The sequence below is a fragment of the Nelumbo nucifera genome, chromosome 3 (assembly GCF_055504915.1).
Source record: "Nelumbo nucifera cultivar China Antique chromosome 3, China Antique-T2T, whole genome shotgun sequence".
NCBI lineage: Eukaryota > Viridiplantae > Streptophyta > Magnoliopsida > Proteales > Nelumbonaceae > Nelumbo > Nelumbo nucifera.
Genome location: NC_142651.1, coordinates 102,098,740 through 102,111,997, shown reverse-complemented (window position 1 = coordinate 102,111,997; position 13,258 = coordinate 102,098,740). Strand labels below are relative to the sequence as shown.

At 35.9% G+C, this 13,258-nt stretch overlaps 1 protein-coding gene across 5 annotated transcripts; it reads left to right on the top strand.

Moving 5' to 3' along the window:
- Positions 1-2,313: 2,313 nt before the first annotated feature.
- Positions 2,314-4,878, top strand: LOC104598979 (small ribosomal subunit protein eS21y-like). Of its 5 annotated transcripts, none has more exons than XM_010261320.3 (5): positions 2,314-2,497; positions 3,150-3,242; positions 3,388-3,520; positions 3,670-3,766; positions 4,178-4,878. In XM_010261320.3, exons 2-4 carry the CDS (start codon positions 3,193-3,195, stop codon positions 3,727-3,729), a joined length of 243 nt encoding a protein of 80 aa, XP_010259622.1. In that variant the 5' UTR covers positions 2,314-2,497; positions 3,150-3,192; the 3' UTR covers positions 3,730-3,766; positions 4,178-4,878. The 5 variants fall into 5 exon arrangements, 4 of the variants coding, with proteins under 4 accessions (XP_010259622.1, XP_010259621.1, XP_010259620.1 ...); XR_735455.3 differs by having other exon boundaries at positions 2,321-2,497; positions 3,670-3,925; XM_010261319.3 differs by having other exon boundaries at positions 2,321-2,497; positions 3,670-4,878.
- Positions 4,879-13,258: the final 8,380 nt, after the last annotated feature.

Below are 13,258 nucleotides of genomic sequence, written 5' to 3'. Positions count from 1 at the left end.
AACATCTCCCCTTTAATGATAACCTATAAGTGAATTTAGATCAGCTCCCCGAAGAGTGTGCCCCTCAATGTGCAATGGGAACATCTCTCAATGAGGCAGGCTTTGTTGGGAGCTTCCATATAAATGTAGGAAGTTGGGAAGGGAACTCGGATTTCCTCCCCATAAAGTGCTCGCCATGTCAACCCCAAGGCATATTGCAGCCATGCATATGGGAAGATGTTCCGAATATATGGCTGCAATCTATTGTGGGAGAACTCTATGGGGAGCAAATCTAACTTCAAAAAGCTGGCATTGTCAACCCATACAATGTAACAATTCTAGACTCTTTAGGTAAGAATGGAAGTTTCATAGGAATTTTAGGGTGCCTGACTTGTCCCTATCCTAATAGGACCCGTTTATCAAACCTTATAGGGTTTGGGTTTTGATCTTATGGTACCCAGTAGGGCCAGTACCTTATATGTGATTATAAACTCCAAGGTTTTTAAAAAACGAACCGGAAATAGAATTGGTTAGGGGATCGGTTTCCGGTTAAGCGGTTCAACCGTCTGGGTTGAATGGTTTGACCCATGATGTCATAAATAAATTAAAATAAAAAATATATTTATAAACAATAAAAAATAGCATAAAATTAAAAAACAAAAAATATAGAAAAATACAAAAAAAAAATAAAACTATCTAAATGCAAAAATAACAAAATACATAACAAATAGAAAATAACAAAAGTACAGAAACACCGTCCTCTCTGTTCCCTTTTTCTTCTTCTTCTTCTTCTTCACTGCAATAAAGAGTAGAATCGACAATCTCTGTTCTTTGTAATAAGGGTGGAGAAATTTTAAAAAACAATAAAATGAATAAATTAATAAAATAAAATCAAGAGTATGAGGGAGAATGAGAATGAGGACAAGAATCAGGTACAACAAATGGAGAGATGGAAAGGGGAGGAGGAGAAGTTCTCGCTGCTCGCGAAGTAGAGTAGATGTGCTCCTTCAAAAACAAAAGCAATAGATTTTTTGAGAAAAAAAAATATCTAAACTTATGTAAAATCACCGGCCGTCACTGCAAAATCGTTGACCGCCGCTGCTCCTTATTGCTCCTTGTTTCTGCTGATTAAAAAGAGAAAAGAAATCTGCCGTTGCAAAATCTCTGACCACCGTTGCTCTTGTTGCTCATTGTTGCTGCTGATTACAAGAAGGAAATCTGCCGCTGCTCCTTATTGCTGATTACTCACCGCAATAAGGCCTTTTGAGGAAGGAAATCCGGACGACAGTCGTTGGTCGTTGTGATTCATCGTCAGTCAACGGCGGTCGTGGCTGCCACAGGTCGTCGGTTGCACCGTCGGAGTATGAGAAGGAAGGTTGGGACTTAGAAGGCCCTAACTCGTAAGGGGGAATTGTGGGATATCAATGGAAATTTTTTTTTTTTTTTTTTTAAATTAGACGAAAATGAATTTTGCCTACCTGCGAACTGCTGCCCGGGTTGAATGGTTTAATGGTTCAACTGCCCGGTTTCACAAATTTTTGACTTTTTCAACAGTTATTTATTAAATGACAGTTTATAGTATAACCAAACTTGGGAGGTGAACGGTTACCGATTTTTTTAGTTCAACTGTCCAGTCCGATCCGATTTTGAAAACCATGATAAACTCATTAGAGAAATGTTATAAGGTTTGCCGGAGAAGTCATTAATTGTAACATACTTACTAGCGAACTTGGTCACGAGAACCAATTGTCCTCCCAAAGCTTTAGTAACTATTCTCTATTTTATATTGTTTTTCGGATGCCTAAGGGGTGGTTACCCCTTGTGGTTTGTAGTTTGTTTTTTATTGTAATTGTATATCCATTTTATTAAAAAAAGCATCGAAAGAATGCAAAAAAATATTGAAGAGGCAATTTTAGTAAATGTATCCATACTTAGGATATGCACGGAGATGGTGTAAAAATGATGATACATCTTGGAAATTCAAATATATATAAAAAAATATAGTATAGCTTTAATAACTCTATTCACCATAAAAATAGAAAATGTAAAATTGTAAACTATTGTAATATTCCAAGAAAACGTTCACACATACACATGCATATGCGGTTTAAGGTTTAAAAAGTAAAATTTTATTTATATTTCTTTTTGCATGGGTAATAAATTAATTAAACCCACTGATTGGATTGGAAGTATGATGACCGCAACAAAACGCCTAGTACTAGTTTCTTTCGTTAGTAAGAAATTAAATTACTTAGGACCCGTTTGATTTGTAGTTGGAATTGAAATCGGAATAATCCATTTGGACCCTCTACGGCTCTACAATTAAACAGGAATGGGAAAACCCAATTAAACAGTTGGAATGGAGTCATCTAATTTGGACCCTCTACGGCTCTACAATCCATTTGGGTTTTCAAAGAACTAAGTGGGCCATGGGCGCATGGCCACCGGTTTTTAACGACCTTCCCCTTCGCGCACTCTTCTGTTCTGAGCACCCGCGCAGCATTCGTCTACTCGTCGGGTACGTACTTCTCTATCCAGTAGTTTCAAGTAATGAAATTTCTGTTCTATAAAAGAAAAAAAAAAAAATTGCAAAGCTCGTTTCTTAATTCTGCTCTTATGGATCTATCTATGGCTTCCGTTGATTTTTTTTTCCCTACGTATCGTTCCCCTATATTTAGGGTTTTTGCGAGCAACTTTTTTGATTTCTTACCCACTATCTCTCTCCTCTTGCAAGGGCTTTCGCACTTAGATTAATCTATATTTTGGAAGTTAACGAGCTTATGCCTTTTTCTCTTTTAAGTTCTAACATGGTAACATTGTTGAATCGATTTTGTTTGGAAGTCGGGAGCTAGGGTTTAGTTAACATTCATGCTTCAACATTATAAGCAATTATTTGAACCCTTCAAAACCTAATATTGGGAAAACTTCCTTACTTCGTCCCCTGTTCTGATCATCAAGTATGAACCTTACCTTCCCAACCCATTTAATTACTGATGCAATATCATCAAATACTTTACTTTGACTGAGGTGATGCTCACCATGTTAGGGTTTTATGTGGGGCATGTAGTTGGCCTAATCCTGGATCAGTTGCTTAATCTTGATGTTCACATTACTTAGTTCTTTTCCCCCTATTTTCTAAAAGGTATATTGATCTCATTGCATTGATGCAGGTAGCTTGGTGTTCTTGTGTGGAGCTACCGAAAACTAGCCAAAATGCAGAACGAAGAAGGGCAAAATATGGATCTTTACATCCCCAGGAAGTGGTATGCTCACCTATCTCCCCCACCCTTCCCACCCTCAGAAACGCATACATATTATGCCAGAAAACTATTTTGTTCCCGAGGGAATTTGCTAGTGTATATGGGTGGAGTTATAATGCCGTGCTTTGATATACTGTCTGCCCTGCAGTTCTGCCACGAATAGGCTCATTACATCCAAGGACCATGCTTCCGTGCAGATTAATATCGGGCATTTGGATGAGAATGGCATCTATACTGGTCACTTCACCACTTTTGCTCTCTGCGGTTTTGTCCGAGCTCAGGTTCTTGTTTTCCTTTCTATTTAACTTGTTTTATGAACTCTTGTTGCTATATTTGGTAATTATTTGCATTTAGTGATTTCGATCGCCATTGGATTGATGCTCTTTGGCATTGCCTAATTATGTTGGTTTCTTTTTTTTTTTGTCTTTAGTATTTAGTGCTTTGGTTTCAGGTCTTGCTCTCTAACAGTTTTGGCTTAGCCCTCTACTGAAATGGGTAGGGGCGGGTTGCTATTCATTTATTGCCAAGTAAGAGCTTAGATTATTGCTTTTCTTTCGTAGTTGAATGGATAATAGGATTGACAAGGAAACATGGGGAATAAATAGACTGGGGTTATTTGTTGGCTTCTGTGGATAAATGGAGGGCAAGAAACTTTACAAGGAAACAAAGGATATTTGGTGGATTAGGTCAGTAGTTCTATACCCTGCAATTAATTGTTCTGGCTTCGGGGTCTTGCCCCTCTCTGTCTACAAACAAAGTACATAATTGTGATTGGATTGTGGTAGATGGTAGTTATTAATGGCTGTTTCTTAGCACCTTCTTAGGAATTGAGTAACAGTAAAGTATTTGAGGATGCTGGATTGATCTAAGGACCTCTAATGGTGTGAGATTGCATATCTGAATGAGTACTTCTCTATCAAATGACATTTGATTTGTAGGTTAACATAGGAGGCATATCTTTGCACAAGCCGCAGCCCGCAGGCGAGCCATGCCATGCCACCCAGCACGGCCCGTTTCAAGAAAAGACCCCAATGATGGTGAAACTCATATAATTGCGCCAATCCATATAATCATCAATGATGGACAAAAAAGAGAGCTTAAAGAACGGCGGCTCCTCCTCGCCCAAGGATTTGCTCTCCCGCCGCACTCCTCTGTTGAGAGTCTCTTCACAGGTGGTCTCTAACTTCTTCTCTAATAACGATCCTGAGTCGGAATGTCGGCCTTTTTCGTAGCTCCTAACTGGGTCCATGGCCTCGTCGGTTGGGGTTGCCGGTCTAAGATCCAACTTTTTGACGGATAATTCAACCGACAATTCTTCCAAGGAAAACGGTTCAGGGGATGGGGGTGAAAAGGATGTCCGGCTTAAGCTGCACTGTCTGTTGAATTTGGTGATTGCCCACTCTCCCATGTTTATATGTGAATACTTGAAGACTGAATTTGATCTCAATGCTTCGTGATTTATCATTGTGTATATATCTCCAGAGATTACTTTCTCTGTTATAAATCAGTGGGGAGATGCACATTGGAGTCGGGGGTTCTTGTTCAGTTCTTTGGCCTAGTAACTCTTGATAGTTGAATTGGCTTTTGGAAAATGCCAAAGCCAATTGATTAATTAGTTGATCAGTTTGGTTTTTGACGGATTTGGTTTATCGGTTTTTTAATATTTATAATATATATTTTAAATAAATATATAATAAAAATACTAAAATTAACTGAAACCTTACTGATGGCTACGAATTTTCAAAGATACTGAAGCAAGATCGAACAAGCAAGTTTGGTTAACCAAAATCCCGCTGCCACTAGGGGTTGGAGGGGGTCAAGGGAAAGGGGATGGGCTATCCCCTGTTGTGTAGCCCCATGAAGAAAAAAAAAATCGAACAAGCAAGTTTGGTTAATAAAAAATTTCACTTCAAATTATATTTTTCGAAATTGGATTCAGTCAGTGCAAAGTTCGTTGGAACACCCATAATATCCTTTGCATTGGGAATATCTCCCCATGAAATAAAGCACAGAAAAGGAGATGTTCCCGATGTAAGGCTGTAAAGGCTGTTTGAACGGTGTTTTAATGGGTCTTGCACTGACTGAAGCCGACCTCGTATTTTTCACACATTTGTATTGATGAACCCAAAATGCAACACTGGCAACACAACGCCATTCTACCAAACAGGCCCCATGTTACGAGTGTTTGTATTGACCTTGGATTTAACCTAGTCTCAGGCCTGAGTCCCAATTCTTAGATTGAGTTGGGTTGACCTGAAACCTGACCCAGCTCGCCCAACTTGTACCGATGCTTAAAATCATGGTTTTTGAACCGCTGTTGATTAGACAGTCGGACCATTTCGTTGAATGGTTTTTGGCCGTTTTTAAATTTTAATTATTTTTTATTTTTTTAATTTATTTTATCAAAACAGTCCATCCATTCAAACTGGATAGTTGAACTATTAACCCAAAAACCGATGGCCAGAATGATTCTAGTTCTGGGTCATTTTTTAAAACATTACTTGAAATAAAAGAGCTAAGCTACACAAAACGGGGTAGACATCACAAAAACAAAGATGATTAAATTGGCGATCTAATACCCTATTCCTATTAACCTGGACCCGTTGACCCAGATTGGCCAAACAGGCAACCAGTCAGCTGCAATATTTGCTTCCCTAAAAGACATCTAGACCAAACTGTAGACCAGTGTTTTAAGACTTGGCCCAAACTAGACGGTTGAACAAAACTAAGAACCGGTGGCATTTCCAAGTCCCAATTAAGTTGATGGTTTTTGCGGGTTGGGTGGACAAACCACTCGGTTAAACTTAGAGAGCATTCTGACTTTTACTCCGGTCCGAAGCATTCATCTATAATGGGTTTGACATTCCAATGAGGCACGAACCACGAACCAACATCCTTGAAGCAGTAAGCGATCACCTTCCCAATAACAGAGTTGCTCGAAGCATCAAAATTTATTTCATTTTATTTTAGGTTTCGCATTCTTGATCACCTTACCCAGAGTCCCAAATTATCTTTTCCCCTTTACCTTTATTGGATCCTACAGTAGGAAAGATCAATAAACTTCATGTTTTCAGTTTTAGCTACGATGCATTGGCAAAAGATATGATCCAAGCCCTATTCTCGACACCATAGACAATCTACATTAACTCTCAATCCTTATTTATTAAGTTTCACCTTACATGATAGTTTATTTAAGATTTTATACAGTGGATAATGACTAATACACCAAATGATTTATTAAGTTTCACCTTACATGAAAGTTTATTTAAGATTCCATACAGTGGATAATGACTAATACACCAAATGGGTGATGGCCTCTGATGGTGCACGATTTATTCGTTTTTAGGTGGATGGCAATTTGGACATTGGTCTACTTATGTGGTTGGTCGAATTGTAAGAGAATATGATAAGAGGATTTGCGGTGCTTTATTCGGTGTAGGCATTTCGATACTTAAGTTAGCAAAGAGTGATTGTGAGCTTGATAGCTTAGTGAGTAAGAGAGCTAGAGAGTTAATATCGCGCATACCTTGTAAATAGAGGTGAAGCCTTATATAGGCGAGCTACCATAGGTCTCACAAAACACATCCGAAATCCCCAGCCCGCGTTACCAGGAGTCCGTTTCGCACCCGAAGATGGACTTTGTGTGAGCTGATAAGTCTTATTGAGTCTGTCTGATCCGAGTGGGATGAGGAAAAGGCTTGCAGATGTGTAGTGTGATCCCGGAAAGGTCGGAGACAGCTAGCTAGCTTCTAGAAGTGGGTAAGATGAAACCTCGGCAGGTCAGGTCACCACAAGCTGCTCGGACCCCAATCTTGGTCGAGGTGCCCAAGGTACTCGAGTTAATCTGGCCTACTGAGGTAGCCGGAAATGCTGAGTTGTCATCTAGTCATCAGGTTGTTCCATGTGTCTGCATATTAACAGGTCGGGCCAAATTACCCATCATCAACCTCCATAGACTCATTATCTCATATGCTAATTTAATAGAGAAGCACCCTTTTGGGTTCACCCTCTAGACCATGTGACCCTCCCTACTCTCAAAAGGAATGGTGGAATAGCCTTTATCCAAATTTCCTAATTACTTAGATTGCGTTTGGTTTGAAAGAAAATTTAGGAAAAGGTAAGGAAACCTATACAAGGTTTGCATGGGTTAGTTTTTTTGTTGCAATATACAAGGTTTATAAGGAAACCCAGAACTGGAACTGCTTTGACCACCAGTTTCTAGGTTAGTGGTTCAATCATCTGGTCCGAACGACGGCTTGTTGCAATACAGTAAAATAAAAACTGTTGTCCGAGTCGAATGGGTCAATAAATCAACCACCTAGACAATGGCCGTTGACTAAATCAACAGATTTCGGGAAAAGGAATAGTTATGGGGTGAAACAGAACTGGTTGTCTGAACAGCATTTTAGGCCAAATGGTCCGAACATCCAGGTCAACAACGGTTCGAAAACCATGGTATAACTTTTCTACCTTTCCGTACCATTTCTTTCAAAGCAAATAGAGTCTTAGATTTCCATGTTTCCAAGTTTTCGTCTATGACACTCTAATTCTAAATCCTTCTCAAGTAAACTTTCAACCTACAAGCTTAAAGCTGTTAGGTGAAGTTCTAGAATAAAATTTTATTTTCTAACACCTAGTTTAGGGGTTTCTCACCTGCACACATTTTTTTCTCAAAATTAATATATATATATTGCAAATTCAACTTGATAGTTAGCACCCTATCCTCTTCTCAGAAGAGCTCATATATATATATATTGCAAATTCAACTTGGCAGTTGGCACCCTATCCTCTTCTCAGAAGAGCTCATATATATATATATATATATATATTGCAAATTCAACTTGGCAGTTGGCACCCTATCCTCTTCTCAGAAGAGCTCTTTAGCATGATCCCCCTCCGGGTTTAATAACTCTTGTTTATTTTTTCCCCTCTTTATGAACCACCGTCCACGACACACTATTGGTGAATGGTGACACAATAACGTGGAGCCATTGGCTGTCTCTGTTGCACTAGAAATTTTAACAAGAAGAGAGGAGACCCTGAGACCCTGATCATAAACAATTATCCAATTATTGCTTTGCCCATCCAAGACGAAAATAAGTTCGGATCTGCTTATCACAATACAATGCCGTCATGCTCATCCAGCTGTAGGTTGAGAATATGGATGGCCACAACACAACCAACGTTCCATGTGGCCAGCAATGCGTTGTAGTCAACAGATCCGAACTCGAGGAAAATGAATTGGCTGTGGAAACAGGCTAGACTTTGGGCAATATGAGTTTGATTTGGTCCAAAAAAGGAAATAATAAAAAAATAGAAAACTCATTTTCATGCCATGCTAACTTCAATTCATGAAATTTAGATGTTAATTTGAAGGAGAATTATATGTAATAATTGTTTAATCTTTAATGCACAGTTGCAGGTGTATTATTAAGGCTCAAGTTTACGAGGAGTATAAATACAAATATGTAGAATGCAAAACTTTGTATTTTATATGTATTTGGATTGTACATTTGCATTTATATTCCTTCTAAATTGAGCCTAAGGGGTTATGCATTAGTGTGGTTCATTTGAAAATAACTAGTAATTAAGTACATGTGTTGCATGTATGAATTTTTTTCATATCAATTACTTGAATTTTAGATATATCATAATTATGATAGAAATTGAAAATTAATAAAAGTAACAATACGGTTAAAAATAAACTTAAATACTTGTATTAAATGTGCACATGCAGAAATTTTAAATTACAATAACAATTATTATTACTACTACCATTTCTTTGAAAGAATGGATCACTGACCTACCATTTAAATAAGAAAATAGCTTTGCTTTAGGATCAATTTTGAATTATATATTTCATCTACACCATATACATAATTTGAACTTATCCCACTTAATTTTTGTTTGACATATTAATATATATATATATATATATATATTCTTTTGATTACTTATACTTTTTTTATTATTTTTTAAATATTAATTATTTAACTATTATATCATCGATTAATCTATTTGACCCAAACCACTAACCTACGACCCAAAAAGAAAACTAGTTTGATTTCTAGGTTGACATTAAATTTTGTATTACGTTTCCATTATTGATGATATTACATTTTATGTATAATATTTAATTTTGTTCAATATAATGAGTGCGTAATGTTATATATGCATCCAATATTATATTTTTATAAATATATAATATTGTATCTTATGTATAATATTTATTTTTGTGTTTCTTTGTATTTTCTATTTTTAAAAATTTTATTATTTGATTATTACATCATTTCATTTTTAGATCGATTTTAATTTTGGCATTCCGTTTTCATCATTTACAAAAATACTTCTTACATTTCATACATATTTTTGTTTAGTATAATGAATATACAATAATAATGACATGCCCAGTTCCTTTTATTTTTTTGTATTATATATTTTATTCATTTTAATTTTTTATTATTTAATTATGGAATTATTTATTAACGGATTTGACCCCAAATGATTGAATTGCTTAACCACCATCGGTAGGGAAGAAAATAGTTTTATTTTCAAAATAATTATTTTTATATTATTAAAAATAATGTTGTTGATTTAATAAGAGAATATACCTTAGATATGGGATTTAATGAGAGATAATAGGAAAATAGTTTTATTTCTAATTGGTTTAAATTTTGTATTTCATTTCCATCATTAATAAAAACATTTTTATTTATAATCAATGTTTTCAACTTGTTGTTGACCTAGTTGATTGAACCGTTCGAACTGTCACTCGGCCTTGATTCTGGGTTTGGTTTTGTTGAAACTCCACCTTTTGGTTAAAAATTGTCTAACTTGGGCGGTTCAACCACTGACCCGTTCGACCTAGTAACCAAGTTGTAGGTTGCACACTTAATCATGTGCAAACTTTTGGAAGCCATAACTTTGCACTTCAATGTCCAATTGGGTTTATCTTATTTTTTTGAGTAACTTTTCAAGATCTATACATCCCAATCTGGAATTTTCTAAGGACAAAATTTACCCCTCTATATTTAAATTTATTGATAAAAAATGAGAGCAAATAGGGTAATTGGTTATTGATATTAAATGAGTTGAAAAGAGATAATTTAAAGATATTCAATGCATTCAATTCTCTCTCATTAAATCCAACATTTAAGTTATTATGTATATATTTAATTATAGAATTTAATGATGAGAAGAAATAAAGAATCCTTAAATATATGATTTAATGAAGGTGAATGCAAATTAATACCTTAAATGTTGGATTTAATAAGAAATAATTGAATGCATTGAATATCTTAAAATTAACTATTTTCAACTTATTTAATATCAATAACTAATTACCTTATTTTCCCTCATTTTTTATCGATAAATATAAATATAAAGGGGTAAATTTTGTCATCACAAAATTCCAGAAATATTCTTGAGGCTATTAGTACTTTTTAAAATAGTATAGATATAGATATAGATAGATATTATGGCCATGGTGCTAGAAAGCATTATCTTTTAAGGTGCAATTTGATTTAACATTATAACGTGAATTGAATTGGGCCATCTCAACATTTATTGTCCACGTCTAAATCTCATAGTCCAACCCCCGCAGCAAAATATGCGAATTATTTATGTAAAGTCTTGCAATAAATTCTTAATCTTTTTTATAGATATCCCTATAAAAATAGACCAAATAGAGTGAAAGGTACCATACTTTATTGAGCCACAGTACCCAATAACCCTAAACAAAATCTTTGGGCTGTTAATAATTGATCTTAAAAATTTATAGAATATCCAGAGTTTATTTTCTATTCAGAGATATGAGATTTAATGTTTATTTATAGAATATCCAAATTTATAGAATAGCCACAGTACCCAATAACCCTAAATAAAATCTTTGAGAGGATCTGGTGTGATTTCTATGGCATGTTCTTCAACCATGCCTCTGTGGGGCCCGGTGGAAGGAAAAATTCACGTTTTATTGAGCCATAATGTAACTTCTAAAGGAAAATTATCGAAGTCTCTGGTCTCCCCTAGTTGTCCCCTGTGTTTGCCCTAATGTAACTTCTCCTAAGGCTGTTTGGTTGCGGTGCAAATTTATTTGCACTAATACAAATGTAAAAATTGCAAATTCTTGTATAATTTAGTTTTGGACTTTATTTTATTCTGCTTTATGTTTTAATTTACTTCATTTATACTGCAATCAAATGAAATAAACTAAAATTTGAAACAAAAATAAGTCAGAATTTACACTCAAATCATTTGCACTGCCATGGTTTTGCATTAGTGCAAATTTATTTGCATTGCAACAAAAGACAACCTAACATTCTTAAAAAATGATATTAATATATCATCCCTTTTTATTAGTTTTCTAGATGGAACATAATGACATAAGACATTTTTTAAAAGTCAAATTTATCCTTGACCAACTTTGTTCAAATATACATTTACTAAAATACCCCCAAAAGAATATATAATATTCAAGCACACTAATAAGAAATATGTTGTAAAGATTTTAAATATTGACGAGATCGAAATCCTGATAGATGATATGATCAATAGAAAGGCTTAAGCATATTGGTCCTCTGTTCTCCCCGTGTAATGCCTTAGGCTCTGTTTGGAAAGAGTACAAATATAAATATATAGAGTGCAAAATCTTATATTTTATATGTATTTATATTGTACATATTTGCATTTTTACTCCTTTCAAATTGAGCATTAAAACTTAAAAGTAAAGATATTTTGGAAACATTAAACATTTTTATTATTGGAAACTAATGGAAAGATTGCACCTTTTTCACAAAATGTTAGGGGAGTTTTTGTGAAAATTAAAATTAACACAAGAGAGGTTTATAAGATTGTCAGAAAAACGAGGGGAGGTTTTTATATTTCTTCGTCATTCGAACTGATAAGACCCACTCATTAACTCACATCTATCACATGTTCTTAAATAACAACGACGGCCCATCGTTTATAGTTTATACTCACCCGAGATTTGTTTACAATAAAAATTGTCTCAACATGCTTCCAACATGATCTTTTTCTGCAGACTTTGCACATCGAGACTGGATCTACTCCTCACATAGGGCGCCTCACACATGCACACATGCACACCCTACCATGCATTGGGAACATCTCCCATATTTATAAGTTATTATTCATGGGAGATGTTCCCAATGCACGATGGATGTGCATGTGAGGCGCCCAAGTGTGAGGAGTAGATCCCGTTCCCTACACATCTCACCTTGAATTTGGGATCCACCATATATGTTGGAATACTTTTTTGTTCTGAATAGATCTGATTTAGGTTCTACTCACAACAAAAAAGTATTGCGAATTTACATGGGCTCCCCACTAAGAGTGCCCCCATGCACATCCAATTGTGCATTGGGATCATCTCCCATGACAAATATGAGATATATTCCCAATGAATGGTTGGATGAGCATGTGGGGTGCATTTTGTGAGGAGCCAATCCTAACTCGCACATTGTGCTCATGATGGGATGCAAGGATGATGATGTTGAAACCTGTTGGAAGTTGGAACACTTTTTTGTTGTGTGTTTTATAGGACTTCAGATCTCCTGCCCACAAGAACTCTACCCACATTTACCTACAACACACTACCCCCGTGTATTGGGAACATCTCCCCATGTATAGTACTATGTAGGAGGATGAGATGTTCTTCATGTGTGGCTGCCATGTTATGTGAGTAGACATGGGCAGAGTTCTTTTGGGTAGGAGATCTGGGCTGGTTTTATAAGAGCAAGGATCTCCCGCCAACAAAATACGTTCCAACACTTTATTAACTTGATGTTGATACCACATGTCACATTGGAAACTGGAGCCAACCCATATAAAAGTGATGTTGATACCACATGTCACATTGATACCATATGAGATGTACTATGTTAGATGATATTGGTAGGGAGTCCAGATCTCCTTTCCACACAAATTCTATCCACGTCTACCCACATAACATCGCAACTACACATGGAGAACATCTCATCCTCCTACATATATTATTTGGG

What these genes read in the sequence shown, in the direction of transcription:
- LOC104598979 (XM_010261318.3), top strand. Translation starts at nt 3,193, where the DNA reads ATGCAGAACGAAGAAGGGCAAAATATGGATCTTTACATCCCCAGGAAG. An exon ending in CTTTACATCCCCAGGAAGTG is followed by an intron (nt 3,243 to 3,387) that starts GTATGCTCACCT and finishes TCTGCCCTGCAG; the next exon opens with TTCTGCCACGAATAGGCTCA. An exon ending in GCGGTTTTGTCCGAGCTCAG is followed by an intron (nt 3,521 to 4,177) that starts GTTCTTGTTTTC and finishes TTTGATTTGTAG; the next exon opens with GTTAACATAGGAGGCATATC.